This window comes from Stenella coeruleoalba (genome assembly GCF_951394435.1).
Source record: "Stenella coeruleoalba genome assembly, chromosome: 2".
In the NCBI taxonomy this organism is placed as follows: Eukaryota; Metazoa; Chordata; class Mammalia; order Artiodactyla; family Delphinidae; genus Stenella; species Stenella coeruleoalba.
In genome coordinates, this window is record NC_137147.1 from 168,248,212 (window position 1) to 168,265,995 (window position 17,784).

Genomic DNA, 17,784 nt, shown 5'->3' on the forward strand with positions numbered 1-17,784 from the left:
CGTCTCCTAGTAGGAATCAACCACTTTCCCACTGAGCAGCAAAGACCCCCATCATGACGCCACCGAACAATTTTCAAGGTCATTCTGTAGAAACTGCCTGAAAAATGTCACTCTCTTGAGTCATTGTCAGCATAGTGACAAGCTCTACTCCCACAGACATTCCAAGAATCTAGCTGAAAATACAATGAAGTCCAGGAGACTATTTAACTATTTTCTTCCCTAAACTTAAATGATAGACTTATAATGTTGCTTCAATCAAATATAAGTTGGCTATTTAAAGATTCCTTATTACCTGTTAACCGCAAAAGGAAACATATATAGGTTATGTACTTTTTAGAACCATGCATACATACATTACATCTCACCATTTCATTTATATATTTGGCTTAGTTGTCTCAAGCAAGAACTTCTAAAATATTGTTTTGGGACTCTGCAATTCCTAAATGTTGAAAAAGACACAAAGTTAGTTATATTTTAAATTATCTGCCAGTTACACTTAATTACTCTCGAAAGCCCAGAAAAGCAGTACGTTTTGATTTCAAAGCTGTTTTTTCTCTAGAAAACGTAAGTCTGTGGATGTTCTCTGACAGAACCGAGCTAAGACGTAATGTGGTTTGAATAGAAATAGAGCACTTTGGATTGAAGAATGCCTGCTATTTTGCTTCAGAATAATCTAGCCAATTTACTCCTATGTTTAGATTTGAATTTCAACTTGCGTAGTTTTTTTCTCAGATTTATTTCTAATTTTTAGCTATCAAAGCCAGAATAAACTCCCCAACTTGTAACCGTAACCCAACCGTAAATACGAGCAGGTCTGTCACTGATGGAAAAGGAAATAATTTCTGCCCCAGATTAGAGAGTCTTTAATATTCTCATGGCACAAAATCCATATGGCATGTATCTGTGTCTACAGGCATATGTACACGATCCCTCAAAACAAGTCAGAAGGGCTTCCCTGGTGGCGCAGTGGTTGAGAGTCCCCCTGCCGATGCGGGGGACGCGGGTTCGTGCCCCGGTCCGGGAAGATCCCATATGCCGCAGAGCGGCTGGGCCCGTGAGCCGTGGCCGCTGAGCCTGCGCGTCCGGAGCCTGTGCTCTGCAACGGGAGAGGCCGCAACAGTGAGAGGCCCGCGTACAGCAAAAACAAAACAAAACAAAACAAGAAAAACAACTCAAAAAAGAAAATAAAGTAATGTACAGTGTAGATATAGATATGTATGTGGTTTCCTGACAAGGACTATATAATTTGGGGCAGTTCTTTGATAAGATGAAAGCAATAGGATAGCAGGTAGATGGGGACGCTGTTTCCATTTAGGTAAGCCACACCACCGAGACTAGCTTTTACACACAAATTATGCCATGACTGAAAAGTCAGCTCATAGCAAATCCCAATTTTCCTCAGTGACCACTACTGCTGGTATTGTGTAAATCAGTCTTATACAGCAAGATTCATCATCATTCAAGTACAGTGAAAGAAAATCTCATGACACGATTGAAGAGGTAATTCTGTAAATACTTGCTGGATCGATATACATAATATATTCTCAAAGACTTAAAACTGGACTATGCATGTAGTTTATTCTCGCACTAATCAATTCAGATACTGACCCTTAAGGAATACCATCAATCCACGAGGAGTTCTTGAATAGTTTTACATGAGACTCCCCTAGCAATAACCCACACTAAATATCACATCTAGACATGTCTCAGTATTGATTACGTTTGTGAATGAGCAGGTATATTTTCTTCAACCAATGAACATTTATGAAACTGACTCAATGTGTTCCTGACATGATTTGAAGACAGGGAAATGTGGGGAAATGTGTGTTAAAGGATTGTCTGGCTTTCCCAGAGCCCAAGCTCTAAGTTCAAGGTGAGTGGCAGGGACTGGTGAAATAGGCAGGTATGAAGAGTCACAGGCAGGTAGGGAGGTGAGCAACGGGTCATTGTGATCAAAGGCACACAAGGGTAACGACCTTGAAACAGGGTCTAGGAAAGAGCTTGACAGAGAGACTAGTAAACAATAAGTTCGGTACACGTGGGCCAGGTAGATGGCATAAGATAAAGATCAAGAACCAGAATGTATGAGAAACGCAGCATGGACAGATCAGGAAGATTTGCGGGGAGGGAGATCAGACAATAAGAAATAGGAAGTCTGGTCACAAGAGAAACAGCACGTGACAACGAGGCCAGGCAACAGGAGCTAATGAGCAAAGAAAGGCAGAAACTCGATACATCGCCCAGCTGTATCAGCCCGTGGACATCTTAAGTAGTTCCTGTAAAGTCAGGATCCAACCCTCATGACCTACTAGCCTGGGGCTTGGGGCGGGAGGATGTGGGCACCTAGATGAAATAGGAAGTTGGGGGAGAACAGGGAAATTCGTGACTACAAAGATAACATTAAGACTTGACTGTTTTATGTGTAAGACAGAAATGTAAATATACGTACACTCAGTCTAGTATCCAACCTGGACATCAATTTTGATCCATAAAAAACAAAAACTACCATTTCCACTGCCAATGTTTAACAGTACCTAATAATAAATAATAAACAAAATAAGAAATAAAAATCCAAGAATACCTATTCGCTCCTTTACATGTATGCCACTTACGATTTATAAAGCTCTTCCAAAGTTTACTCATTTGACACATATGCTATAGCCACATTTACATCCTTCCCTTCTCTTTTTCCCAATCAGCTCAGCTTCACAGGAAATATATTTTTAAAGTTTTATTGTTTGCTACTTTAAGTGTCAGATGGTTCTCCTTCAGACACATATGGAACCCTTTGATTTAATTTTGGCAAATCAATGAAAGACACATGTGCATCTTGGAACAAGTGCTATTCATTAGTATTTGATCCTTTCCCCAACTTCACACTCAGAAAAGGAAACTTATGACGTTTCTTTCATTCCAAGTCTATTGATACTAGGAATATGAGCTTCTCTAAGGACTTCAAGTTCAGTCAGTCCTGAACCTTTTTCTTGGGGGAGTAACAGAACTAACTAAAAGTTTCTAACAATTTACATTGTGTGCTTCTTTTCTAGGCTAGATGTACTGCCTAGATGGCTAAATATAATTGTCATATTCTACTAATTGGATTTCATATTATAAAGGAATCATTTGTTTTCCTATAGATTAGTTTTAATCACAGAAATTTTGTATTTCAATCATCAACTCCTTAAATCTTCCTAAACTTAAATGAAGATACTAAACCATCACTTTTTTGACAGATGCTAGCAAAATTCTCAAATTTCGATCGGAACTAACAGTCAAATATAGAAGGGAAATAATACAACTGGGATTCTCGTACTGAATGTATTTTATTTACAGAAGTCAGGCTGGGAAGGAGTTGGATATTTTTCAAGGGATTGGGGGTTGTCAATCAGTAATCAGAAAATGGAATTAGTGGCGAATATAGAATTACTGGATAGTTTATTTCAAACGATGGCAAAGAGTTTAAAATTTGGAGTGTATTTTCTTGTAGGTTGTTCTGGTTATCTAATTTTAAAATTGAAAATCACCGAAAGCCAATAACATGAACTTGGGACAGAATGGCGTCTATAAATCATAAGACATAAATTTTCAATGGCAAAAGAGAATCAACAGAAAAATTAATGTGAATATTGGGCAAAGGATTATGACTTTATGGACACTTGTCATATTAAAAGAGATTTGGAACCAGTGCTGGTTGGATACAATCCGTCCCTTTCAAAATATATTAGTAGTTTATTATTGTGCCTGCGTTTGACATTTCTGTTCCCAGTTTCATTGCAAATTCAGCTTTTAATGACAGCTATTGCCCTTAGGAGCTTAAGGCAGATCCCAGAGGTCTTCGCTGAGCCTAGGAAAGCGATGGCTTGCTTTTGCTCTTCGCTGAGCACCCACGGTCCTGTGCCAGGCTCTGGAAGGAAAGCCACATGGTACATTCTATTCTCTATCTCCATGGAGTTCATGATTGAACAATAAACTAGAGTACACTGAGACAGAAGCCATGAAAGGTATGAATTTCAGAATTCTGATGGGCACTTCTACGCTATTGAGTCCCTACTGAGGACAGACGTCCTCAATAAACAAACAAAACACTGAGAGAGAAGTATTTATACGAGAACGGAAGTGTTAACGTAGGAATAATTTACTGATTTCTTGGTTCTGAAAGGTAATTAGCTGACTCAGGTTTTGTAATAAACACAGGTCACAATGTTACATGCTGGTGATAATCCTTCATGACTGCTTTTTAAAAAGTTATAATAAGGATTATTATTGCACTGTTACTCTCAGGTCAAAGTAACTTTAATTAGACCCTAATAAATTAAAGACTAATGCCAAGTTTTAGTGAGTTAACACATGCAACAAAGCTGTTTCTTTATATTTCAGATCAGATTTAATTTGAATATATTTATATATTTAACAATATTTACTGAGTGTCTAATACAAGTACTGTTCTAGGTGCTAGATATAGAATAGAGAAGCAAGCATGCGGAAAGAGTCTGTTCTAACAGAGTTGATATTCTGGGGGAAACATAGACACTACACAAACTAATTAATACATAATGAAATGTCAGGTAGTAAAAAAGAGTTATGAATCCTACTCAGAAGTAGGATTGCTGGACCAGATCTGGAACATTTTGGAGAACCTCCATACTGTTTTCCATAGTGGCTGCACCATTCTACATCCCCACCAACAGTGTGTGAGAGTTCCAATTTCTCCACTTCATCACCAACTCTTATCTTTTTTTGGTTTTGGTTTTGTTTTGGTAATAGCCATCCTAACAGATGAGGTGATATCTCATTTGATCTTGAAGAGATCTGCATTTCACTGATCTCTAAGAGACATCTGTAGTCCCTTGTTCACTGCAGCCAGACGTGCACGCAACCCAAATGACTACTGGCAGGTGAATGGAAAAAGAAACTGTGGTACACACACAATGGACTATTATCCAGCCTTAAAAAAGAAGGAAATCATGCCATTTGCGACAACATGGATGAACCTACAGGACATTATACTAAGCAAATAGAAGGGCAAATACTGCATGATTCTACTTAGATGAGGTACCTAAAACAGTCAGACTCATAGAGCAAAGATAGAATGGCAGTTGCTAAGGGCTGGGGGGTTAAAATGCTCTTTCCTTATTTTTACTGTTAGGTATTTTCTATTTTCTTTCCATTCTTGAAGAGGCAACTTTCTTTCTCTTTCACCAAACGTGTACCTCACGTACTTTCCAACACCTCTTTCAATACTTACTTCCCGGGCTTCCCTGGTGGTGCAGGGGCTCAAGATATGCCAAAACACACCAGGTTTCCAATGTGCTGTGTTCTCTCTCATATGCTACCTCTCTTCCTAAAACACTTCTTTCCCATTTCTCTGCCTGGCTAATTCTAACTCTTTATATTACTCTATCATAATGCCTTCCTGAGCACAATGGATGTATGTATCTGGTTCACCCACTAGAATGCAAGTTCTCTGAAAACAATAAGTATATTTTTTGTTGCTGTTGTTTCCAGCATCTCACACATATGGGAAATACTGGATAAATGTTTGGTGAATAAACAGATGGAGTTATGGGTGTTTACCAGGGCTACTGGCTACCTAATTGGTGCACTGCCCTCTTGTCACGCCTATGGACAACAACTGAGAGTTCCAGGATGTACTGAAGCACCTCTTGCAACCTAACCTCTTTTGAGGACATATTACATGGGATGGGGTGCTATAAGCACAGCACAGCTGGGGCTGTCCTAGAACTCAGAAACTTGTTTTCCACCAGTTAAGGCAGGACTAGGTCATACCAATAAGATTCTTTCACAGCAGAATGGAAAAGTTCACAAGGTTGGAACACTGACAATGTCTGCTTTGAAAAGTGCATCTGGTTTTCCTCCCCATCACACCCCCATCCCCTTTACGCTCCAGAGGAAAACAGAAACACATAAAATACCTGAAGCAAAAAACTGAACCCAAGTTCAAACTGAGAAGGGTAAATATTGGGTGAGATGGCAAACACATGAGAATACCAGCGATACAAAACACTGTGAATTAAGGAAAACCAAAGGAATACAAAGCAGTACCAGAAGGCAAATACATGTTGCTGGTAAGTGCCCTAAAGACAAACACAGAGATCAAAGAAAACCTCACAGTGAAATGAGCAGAAACCATCAGGATTGTTTCCACTCAAGGAACTGTGTGTCAAGTGAAAATAAGTAAACCTAATCTAATACCAAAAGTCAATAAAGGTAATTTCAAATAATACTATGCAAGAATCAAAACAAAATTAGATGAAATTGAAATAAAAGCCTCCTTTATTGAATCGAAGTAACACAGTAGATATGGAAAATGCAAACCCTTCGGTAATGTAATACCTCAGATAGTAGACCCAAAACTAAAGAAAGTCCAAAATAATCACATAAGACAATGAAAATATTCAGCAATCAAAGCAAGATGGGAAAACATCATGAGAAATGCATAACTAAAACAATGATAAAAATGTAAAGGAGAAGGCTTTTATGTTAATGCTCATGAAAACCAAATGTGAATGATGAAAACTTTGTACTTCTGCCTCAAGGAAATGAGCTGATTGTTTAACCCTTCGTCCTAACAAGCTAAATTTCCTGTAACTCAGAAAAAAGGACCCTGAAACTATGACTCTCATAACTGCCCAGCCATTTAATTCAAAAAGTAAAACAGGTCACCTTCAGGACATAAACACATTCTCATACATAGAAAGAAGAGAAAGAAAAAGGAGTTTATTTAATTCATGGCACTTAGCTTAGGAAATGTAAAGTATCTTAGAATAGAAAAGCTACTTGTTCTACATCCTTCTTGTTACAGATGTGGAATCCGAGCTTGATAAGGTTAGGTGACCGCCTGAGAACCCAGACCAAGCAGTGGGAGAGCAGGATGGTCTCTTGCCCCCACACAGTGTTCTGTCCACCACGGGACCACGCTGCCACACACGTCACCTCAAAGGCGGGAAGACGGCCCAACATTAAAGGACACCTTTCTAGGACATAACACATTTTATCATATAAAATTCCAATCTAAATTTAAAGAAATCAATAAAATCTGGAAAAAAGGGCTTCCCTGGTGGCACAGTGGTTAAGAATCCGCCTGCCAATGAAGGCGACATGGGTTCAAGCCCTGGTCCAGGAAGATCCCACATGCCGCGAAGCAATGAAGCCCGTGTGCCACAACTGCTGAGCCTGTGCTCTAGAGTCTGCGAGCCACAACTACTGAACCCACGCACCTAGAGCCCGTGCTCCGCAACAAGAGAAGACACCGCAATGAGAAGCCCGCGCACCGCAACAAAGAGTAGCCCCTGCTCGCCGCAACTAGAGAAAGCCCGCGTGCAGCAACGAAGACCCAATGCAGCCAAAAATAAATAAGTAAATAAATTTTTAAAAATCATATTAAAAAGCTATTAATGAGATTTAAAATAATTGTAAGAAAAAAAGATGGCATCTCTCAATACGAACATTACCTGTTTTTCTTCATCTTGCCACTAACAAGTATTGTTCTAAAATTCTTTCCAATTTCTAGAATAGTATTTAAATAAATGCATATGATTAACTAAGGACAGTAAAGGTTTTCATCAAACAGCTGTCATCACCATAAAAGTTTCCTCCTTCTATGGAGTCACTCAGCATCTCATTACCAGGGCCCAGTGTAATACACATTTCAAAGGGGACCCCAAATTTCAAAGCAACCAAGACATCATGGATACTACTTCTTTGCCTCCCGACCAGAAAAGAAAATACCCTGGGAATGTTTCCACTTTAGGGGTTTTTTGTTCAGCTATGCTTTAATGTCACTGAAACATATCAAAACATCATCAAAACAAAAATGAAAGAATTTTCTTGAAAGGCTTCCACGATAGAATTTTAATTTTTAAAAAAACTCACATGTATTTGTATATTCAGTTCTAATTTTTAAGATATTAATTTTTGTACACCTACAATTATTACAATGTATTACTACAATAATACAATGTTGTATGTCAATTATATTTCAATTTGTTTAAAAAGTGAAGTGGCATGAGTGGAAAAAAATATTACTTTGACCATTTCATTCATTCACCAGATATTTGCTGAGTGCTTATTCTAAGAGCTGGAGATAGAGTAGTATACAAAATAGTCAATATCCCAGCCATTGTGGGGCGTCTATCCCAGTGAGGCAGAGGCAGACAAGCAGATGAACGAATAAATACATATTTCAGGTGTCAAGTGCTATGAAGAAAGAGTAAAGGGACAGACAGAATGGGAAGGGGTGCTGTCTTATCTCTGGTAGTTAGAGAGGGTCTCTCTGATAAAGTGACATCTGAGCAGAAACATGAAGCAAAACGGATCCAGGCAAGCACATGCCTTGGGTGTGGCAGGAGGGTGAGTGTTCCAAGCAGGGGGAACAGCAGATGTGAAGGCCCAGGGTGGGTGCTTTCTTGGAAGATGTGAGTAAAGCAGGGAGACCGGGATGGCGGGAGTGGATGAGTCTACCGAAAACGGAAGCAAATGGTTCAGGGCGGCAGTCAGGGCTCATATCAGGTGCAGGCCCTGGAAGGCAACGGTAAGGATTTGGGATATACCCCGAATGAAATGGTAGCAAAAGAATGACATGATCTAACTTGTGTTTCAAAGAGATGCTCTGGTTGCCACGTGGAGAACAGACCAGGGCAGAGGGTTGGTGGCTCAGGGTGGAAAGAGCAGAAGCAGAAAACTAGTCTGGAAGCTTCTGTGATGACCCGAGGGAGAGAGGGCAGTAGCTGAAAACAAGCGGCGAGGGCAGAGGTGGGCACAAGGGGTCAGATTCTGGATATATTTTTCCCGGGAGAGCTGACAAGATTTGCTAATGGTCTGGATGTGGATGGGAGTAAAAGACAAGTGTGGAGGATGATTCCTAAGAGTCTGAAGTCCACATCTGGAAAGCCGCAGGTGCTACTTAGCAAGCTGGGAAGCCTGGAAAAGCAGCAGATGTTGCGAGGAAGGTGGGAAGGTGGTTTTGGACTTACTAGGTTAGATGCGTCTCTGATCATTTGAATGCAGACAGACATAAAGTACCGATCAGTAGAATGTGATGGGCTTCACTTAAGATAAACAGAATTCGGAGCATATTCCCAGATATTCTAAAATCTTTTTGAATTAACTCAGATACCCTGTGGGTATGCCACCACTCGTGTTAAGGTTATAAAACTTACTGGTGCATCTTTACTTTTGCTTCATGCCTCAATATCTAGTTTCCAAAATTGGAAATGTCACCGAACACAGGCCTTGTAACAGGTAACTGAGAAATGACAGGTTATAAATGCCTCCGAGGAGTCAGCTTTTCTTACAAGGCATTACTTAAGCTATTGAGACACTCCTTCCTGTCAAAAAATCTCCCCCTACCACCTTCATGGAGTCTGAAATTCCCCCACTTCAAAAAATGTAATCATTCCCTCTTAACCATGCGTTACTCTTCCCCAAATTCTTGTATAAGTGCAAGAATATTTATGTGTACTTTCTTTTAATGGAGACTTTTCTTATGCAGTTTGGCATAACGTAGGGTCCTCTTGCTAGAAATACTTAGGAAGAAAAGGAGTGGTGGCTTGAGAGGAGAAAGGGGAGATAAACCAACAGCAGTAGGTTTTTAGAATGCAGCCTTAGAGGAGCCAGTGGAATTGGAGACGCGCGAACCTGGCGTGGAAGGAGCTGGGGAACCTGCCAGAGGGGTCTCAAATTCTCCTTCTCTGCGTAGATTCATCCAAGACCCGATCACGGACACAGGTGATGACTTCTGCATTTATCTGCAGTGCAGCCTCCTCCTGTGGACTCTGACTGCCTGCTCGATGCCTCCATTTGAATGTCTCTTTGATGCACCACTTCTGTGCTCTGTTCTCTCAAGGAGAAACATTATTTTCCCAAAGCCCCCTTGGCCTAGTTAACTTCCATTTAGCATTCACATCTCAGCTCAAATCTTCCTTCCCTGGGGAAGGCTTCCTTGACATTGAAGCCAGATGGAGTCCCCCCCCCCGCTTTGTGGCCCCCATGGCCTCCCCTCAGAGCACTTACTCAGTCCATAATTATATATTACTTGGGTAAGTATCTGCTCAATGTCAGGGTCCCCCGCCCCAGACTCCAAGCGCCTTAGAGCAGATGCATATCTCTGCTGCTCAATGCTGTATGTATTGCCAGACCCGAGCTCTTGGCTGGTGTACAAAGAGCACTCAAACATTTGGTGAATAAATGAATGAATGCCTCGTTTGTGCGTACAGACGTGAAGTAAAAGGGTCCCTGACGAAGCGAACACTAAGGTGCGTCGCCTTTGCGAGAGACATCAGCTCCAGTACACTGAGCTGAGTAAAGTTAAATAAGGTTGATCGAAATTTGTTCTCGTATTTGCTTTGGGTTTTATTTATCTCATCAGGCATCAACATTATTCTGTACCTCTAGAGCCACTGAAGGGAGAAATCAACAACCCTAAGTCCAAAAAAAAAAAAGTTACTGAATCCTTTGTTAGATAAGCAGACACATGTCTGTAGTAGTTGCCAGAGGTTGGGGGGTGCGGGAGGTAGGGAGAGATTGGTAAAAGGGTACAAATTTTCGGCTATACAGTGAATAAGGTCCAAGGATCTAAAGAATAACACAGTGACTATAGCTGATAACACTGTATTGTATAGATGAAATTTGCTGACAGAGTAGAACTTACGTGTTCTTGCCAAAAAAAAAAGAAAATAAAAGAAGAAAAAAGATAAATCCGTGAGGTAATGGCTGTGTTAACTAACTAGGTGGGGGGACATCTTTTCACAACGTACACATATATCAAACCACCACGATGTACACTTTAAATATCTTACAATTTTATATGTCAATTATACCTCAACAAATCTGAAATTTAAGAAAAGAAAAACTTTTCTACCAAGGTAGGGCCAGTCTGAATGTATAATTTAAGACGTATTGACTATAACTGATTTTATTCTCATAGGTGCTTTCCTATGAATGCAAAAAACAATTACTCAACTACAAGAGATTTCATAGTTTCATCAGGTCCTCAGTCCCATTACATTTTCCCCCAAGATGTTAAACTGCTCAACTTCAAAATCTCCTGCCTCAGGGATTTCAGCCCTATGGACTTTGGCTGAAAAGGAAATTCCGTTTTCCTTTTGTTCTTCTGTGCTCGCTACTCTCTCCGTCCCCATGTCACTAAGCCGTAGCTACGCCTCAGTCTCAACCTTTAACAACAGCTTTATCAGAAGGAGTAGTTAACATCCAAAACAATTTCAACTGCCAATTTCTAGACCTAGCCCACCAGCTTGGATGCAGAAAACAGGAGAAGGTAGAGGAAAAGTATGGTTATATAAAATACAGAGAAGATTATTAACAATCAACAGTATTTTCCATTGAAAAAAATCTCATATCCCAAGTACATACCCCATTTCTTTTTGGCAAGATCTAACTCTGTCTGCAGCTATATATCAATATTTAAACACACAAATTCATAGCAACCTCTTAGCCACTCAAATATAACCGTAAGATTGATTTTCCTTAATGGAAATCAGATACGAACTCCGTAGAACTCAAGTTTCCACTCTGGCTGTGTATATTCATCACATACAACTCCTGTGAAACAAACTCATGCAGCAGATCCCAAGACGCTGTTGTCATTAAAGATCCATTTGTAGCAAAAACAGTGAAGTAAGACAGGAAAAACAAGCAGGCAAAGATGCAAATTAGTAGTTAAAAAAAAAAAAAGACTTAACTTTCTAAACATAATTTAAAATGTTCAGATACACCCAGGCCAAACGTTTGCGCAAAAGTGACACATTTGTTAAAGACACGCTTGTGGCACATTAAAAAAAATTTCTGAGAGTGGTTAACGTCTGATACCTCCTTCATCAGACGGTCTTGTTACCTCACTGCAGCACGAAAAGCTAGGGTAAATCTCGGATATTTCTGATTTGTCATCTCCCAGACCTGTACCAAAAGTACTGCTCGAATGAGATCGAGACCGTTGTCTCCTATAATGATTCGCCTTTTCTATATTGGAGGGAAAATATTCATACTTGTGATGAAGTGACTTGAAGAACAAAGGAAACAAAAAAATTACTTAAAAATTTAACAAGGAAGAAAAAGAATCCCTTATTAAATTACAATCCAAAAGCTCAGGTATTAGAAATTCTAGTCACCTATTCCCAAACTTCAGCACACATTGCATCAACTATGTAAATGACTTAATGATCATTCATACTCATTTTTTGTCTCAATTTTAAAGGAGAGATGAGGGATGGGAAATTGACAAGAACTAAGAAAACACTGGCAAACTAGTAAACTTCTATCAAACAAAAGGTTTGGTTATAAATAATTCTTTTCAAATATCACCAAGGATACAGCATTTGTTGCCTTTATTTTTAGAAAATTAAATACAAGTTGGCTGATTATGTGGATCAAATTAACTATACGAATATTAGAATCACTACTTTGCCTTGGGCTTTCAATTTTGTTAATGTCGGCAATCAAACGTGGAGTTAGAAATCAGGGGGCAGAGCAAGCCCTAAATGATATATCTATTTATATTTTTAAAATACTTGCATAACTGTCAAATCTTCGGTTTGCTAAATGTGGTCTGAAAGTCTGAAAAGTCAACCCATGCTATCACTATACCCAAACATCCGAACCATTTGGGTTTTGCTTTTAATTGTAAACATGCAGTCTAAGTTAAAAGTCAAATAAACTTCCTAGGTAAACGACAGATTTTGCATTTTCTAAAAACCCAGAGATAAATGTTAAGGATACTTGAAAATCTATTTTAAGACATTTATGGTACTATATAGAAAATCTCCCCACTGTTTTACATAGAATTATTTAAATTGAAGAAGTCTTTAAATTAAAGAACTATACCTTTAAAATGTTGTGTTTTTCATGAAACAAATCTCCTTTATGTCTTAGCAGTTTAGTGCAGTCCAAATGGCTGCATTTGAAAGCCCAGAAAACCTCTAAAATCATGTTCACTAATAAAAAGGAGATGTAAGTAAGCTCTAGACACCTTTCAAATAAATCTAGAACAAACTAATCTAGGATATATTAAAAAGCCCTTTGGCAAGTTTTGTTTTCATAAATGATTAAATAGCACAGCAACTCTGTCAGTTTTTCAAATTCCAATCTTAAAAATTTACACTACACAAACGGCACAATGAACCTCCACAGCTCACAGTAGCTTCCCTTTGAGGACAAAACCACGTAAATGGGGAGGAACTCAAAATGTAAGCAGTACCAGAGAGCATATGTAGACTTCTAGACTGAATATTGTCTTCCAGGGGATCAATGTCGAAGATGGAGCCAGGATCTGTGCGCCAAACTTTGAGGTCTTTTACCAAAGGAAGAAATCAACAAATCAAGAATGAATAAAAAAAGTCAGCACCCAAGAGAGTCAAGCAAAAGTCTGAAAAGGGGCGTATGCAAAAAGCAAGCATGTAATAGGCAAACCCACTGTACAGTCTACTTCAGAGAACAAAGGGATATTCACACTCACTGGATTTGCTAAGAAAACTTTGTGATCAAATTTAAGTTGCCTAGTTCATTGACGTTCCATGGGGAGCCTGCGAATCATCACCCAACACACGTGCACGCCAGACAACTCCCTGCATCCCTGAACCCTCACCACTCGTGCTCTCCACACACTGAAACAGGTAAAACGTTGGGTTAAAACTCCTGATTAAGGACATGTGAGTAATTCATAAGAAGCAACTAAAAGGTTTTTGTCTAAGAAAACAAAATAAAAATCAAAAACTTCTCCCCCTACAACAGAAACAAATGTTGAACAAATTGAAAAATTAGTAAAAATTTCAGGTATTAGAAGTTCTAGTCACCTATTCCCAAACTTCAGCACAGAAATTACTAAAAATTTCCTTTCTAGCCCTGCCTTAGATTTTAGTATAAGCCTTGCTCTGTCACCATTCAACACTATGTTCCTAAGATTTTCCCAGGCTGACAAGAAGGAACAGCAGGACGAGAGGTTCCTTCCTCTCTGATTTGTGAGACTTTCAGACAGCTCTCGATTCTCCCAGTTCAGAGATAATATTAAAAAATATATAAGCTATTCATATTGCGGAAATCATCAGAATCTCTCTGGCATGTCTATTTGCGGTAAAAGGACGTAAATGGGATTACTTCTGTTATGTCACCCATGCAGACAATGTCTGCAGTACAATTATACAGTACATAAGCTAAAGGGAAACAAAAAAATTGCTCATCCTTCATTATCACCCATGTCTGATATCTGGGCTTCTTTGCATAACAAGTAGGAACACTCTTAAGACCAGAAGGTTATTAAAGACAGAGGACGTCCAACAACAGAATGGATTTGCAATGATACCTGGCAAAGGCCATGAATCCCATCCAACATGGTGTCAAACAATATTACCTGTGGTCCACTTTCACCTGGGCACCACCTCAAGCATTTGAGGAGGAGTCCGATGAATAAGGAAGCGAATTTTAAAGCCAGGGCAAGCACGATCTTTTTGACTGTGCAGACTTGCCAAGCAGGCCCGTCAGCTTACCAACGATGATTCCAGGTCTCCTGTCCATCTCCACGATGTGAGGATGGACACCTTTATAGGCAGCATCGCTGACGACCTGGGTGTTCTTCCTCACTCGCTCTGTCACGGGGTCATCCACAACAGGAGTAAAGCCCCTTCCCTTTGTCTTCTCAAAATCTTCATGATATTTCACCTGAAAAAGGGAAAAACCATATTAACTCAAACTGAAATTTCCTGATTGTTACACAACTCACAAAATTTTGATATAACGACGGTTGTCACTGTACCAGCTGCACCTATTTTCTACATAGATGTATCTTTTCCAATTATTCCAAAAATAATGTCTGAAACTTCAGTTTCCTAGCATCAGAAATCAAGCTGACATTTTCACAATGTTTTTCATCATTACGGTTAGCAGCTCTTTTAATATACAAACCTGTATATCAGTAAGAAGTGTTAAAAAGATATATTTTTAAAATCCTGGTTACTTCCTAAAACGAACTCACTTAGGTATAAATTAATATCCTATCTCTTAAACTTTAGTATGCAATAAAATGATAAGGTATTTCTACACAATTATTCAAGAAAACCATATTATTTAAAATTAGATTGAGAGTTACCAATAATTATATATATATATTTTGGTATATAATTACAAAAACATATATATATTTCAAAACATGTTTTTCACGTTCTGAAATTGGATTAAGGTGATGGTTGTTCAACTCTGTAAATTATACTAGGAACCACTGAATTGTATACTTTAAATGAGTGAACTTTATGGTATATAAAATACATCTCATGAAACTGTTCTTAAAAAATACATATTTTTATATTCCTTAAACATTTAAACACACCAAACTCAACCTTAAAATGAACTGAAGAGAAGTCCAACCAAATATCTTTCCTAAAGTACATTTACAGTAGTCACGTTAGAAATAAAAAACACACCCAAAAAGTCACTGAGAAAAATTATTTTATTAGACTAAATATTTTCATTACATTTCAGTGTGATTAGAAAGCTCCCCCCCAGAGGACGGGCCCATCGGCCTTTCCATGCTTTGTTAGTTATCCAGATTAACGGTGAACAACGCCATCAGTGCATTGGGTGGCACCATTCCTTAGTATGTTTTAGTCACAGATGGAGGACCTGGTTGGACCCTACCATTGAAATATGATTTTGAGCTTCTTTGACATGTCTGAGACCAGGTGTATCTAAAATCAGACTTGGTCTACCTTTCATCTGTCTCTGGTCCTGGGTATATTTTACCTGCAAAGTAAATAGTAGAACATACTTAAAAATCAGACATTTATAATTGAAAAAAATTACATAACTTTTTCAAGCTTCCCAAGTGAGTGAAACATATACAACGTATCGTGAATTACTTCCCAGGTAACTTGTTTGGTGAATTACATTTCGTTCTAGAATAACAATCTAAAATTTTACTCTGGAGATGGTCTCCTTTAAAGGCTGCAGCCAAGATGACCTAAATCTCTCTGCCAACTGAAAACAAATGTGTGAGTACCCAACATCCACTAACAATGTGTCAGTAAAAGTGGTTATCACACTTAAACAGGGAAAATCCAAAGCTAAATGGAACCGAAATTTATTTTTCCATTTCTCTATTTCCCCATTTCCCACCATAACGCTGAAAGAATGCATACGGAACATCCCTCTATTTCCTTTTATTTGCCCACTGCAGACGACAAGAATCAATAAGTAACAAATTTAGGTTCCCTCTAAGCAGCCCCCACTTCAAGGCAGTTTATGTTGAATACAATCAGCATCTCTGGACAGAAATACCACTAGAGAGCTGTGCACTGTAAAGCCTAAAGGCTGATTCCTAGGCATAAAGCTCTTTTTGACATCTGACCATCAGCACACTGCTATTTGCGAAGCTGATTATGTATAAGATTAGGATACCAATTATTGCAGACCCGAGGGCATATGTGCATTCAGAACGGAAGCCCTGGTATTTCCTAAGAGAAAGCACACTCCCCGAATAAGACACCGATGTGCACCAAGGGCGTTTAATGAGTAACTGAATTCTGTGTTAAATATATTTAAAGATTTTTTTCCCCTCTAAATCCTTACTTTGGAGTAATGAGTCATTTCTTATTTTGTTTTGCAGAGAGGATTTAACAATCCACATTCAATGGAATACATCTGTAAAATAACAATTGTTTAACTTACACACCAAAGACTTTACTACTTTCAAAGACACTGGCTAAAATAACATGAATCATTGTTTAAATGAACATAATACAGTTTAAAACAAGACTTTAAATGTAAGTGTTGGTCACATCTGGAAATATCAACAAAGAGTTGCAGGATAATATAAAGTTAGACAGTGGCAGCTTTTGGAAGTCATCTGAAATAATACATGGACTTATTGCATATATTACAAAGGTTTCTTGGAAATCGATTTTATTTTCACAAGGAGGAAACAGGTTTGCAAGTAAAGAATATACAGGACATGTCCTTTGCGATAGCCCCAAGTGAATAAAACAACTTGCCGAACTAATATTTTCTTGATTCTTCTTTACTCTTTCCATTTCAGGAGTTATACTTAAAGCCGTAGCTCTTCCAGGCTGACCTTTATAATAAACCTGTCATTTCAGAAAACAAAAAGCAGAGCACTGTGAATCAATTCACCTAAATAAGAGTCTCATTGTACTTATTTTAAAGAGCTAGCCAAGGAAAGGAAGCTATGAAAAAAAAAAAGGATGCTATCAGAGGTTTAGTCATATTTAAAATGCTTGCATCTTAAATCATTCTATTTTAATTCATCCCATAGCAGTGAATCACTGTGAATGAAATCACTATTAATGTACTCATTATATGGGCATACCTTCGGTAAAGCTGTAATAAGCATTTTAACACAAAGGAGTATGATATGAAATGTCTTCGTGGATATTACTTTAAGGTACTCTTACCTATATAGAATGCTGCTATACTGTTATGGCTTTAGTAATTAACTGTGGCAGAACTTCTGCCAGGATGCCTAAGTAGTAACCAGAGTCATCCATGAGGCCAGCATTCTTCCCACTGCTCCATCCCTCCTTCTCCAGAATCATGTTCCCTTTTGAGAGTAACAGAGTTACATCAACTGTGACTCTGAATATATTGGGAAAAAGTGAGCATCTACTTCTCCAAAATATAGTTGTCAGGGAAAGTGCCAAACAGGAAACTGCCTTTCCTTTGTAATCTGGTCAAAAGGACTTTAAAGGCTTGAAGAATAAAAGATTTCTTTGAATCTAATAGATCTCCAAATTTCCTCTTCCAAAG

The 17,784-nt window shown here is 38.6% G+C and overlaps 1 protein-coding gene across 10 annotated transcripts in view; it reads right to left on the reverse strand.

Annotated features, from left to right (window-relative positions):
• Positions 1-17,784, reverse strand: part of NEBL (nebulette) — a 522,125-nt gene that overhangs the window by 15,815 nt on the left and 488,526 nt on the right. For 9 of the 10 annotated variants that reach the window (XM_079913284.1, XM_079913283.1, XM_079913279.1 and 6 more), the window contains one exon: positions 14,517-14,688. In XM_079913284.1, the coding sequence (XP_079769410.1) occupies positions 14,517-14,688 (172 nt within the window). Of the gene's footprint in view, positions 1-13,231; positions 13,325-14,516; positions 14,689-17,784 lie in introns of all 10 variants that reach the window. The other variant, XM_079913277.1, reaches the window with a different exon arrangement.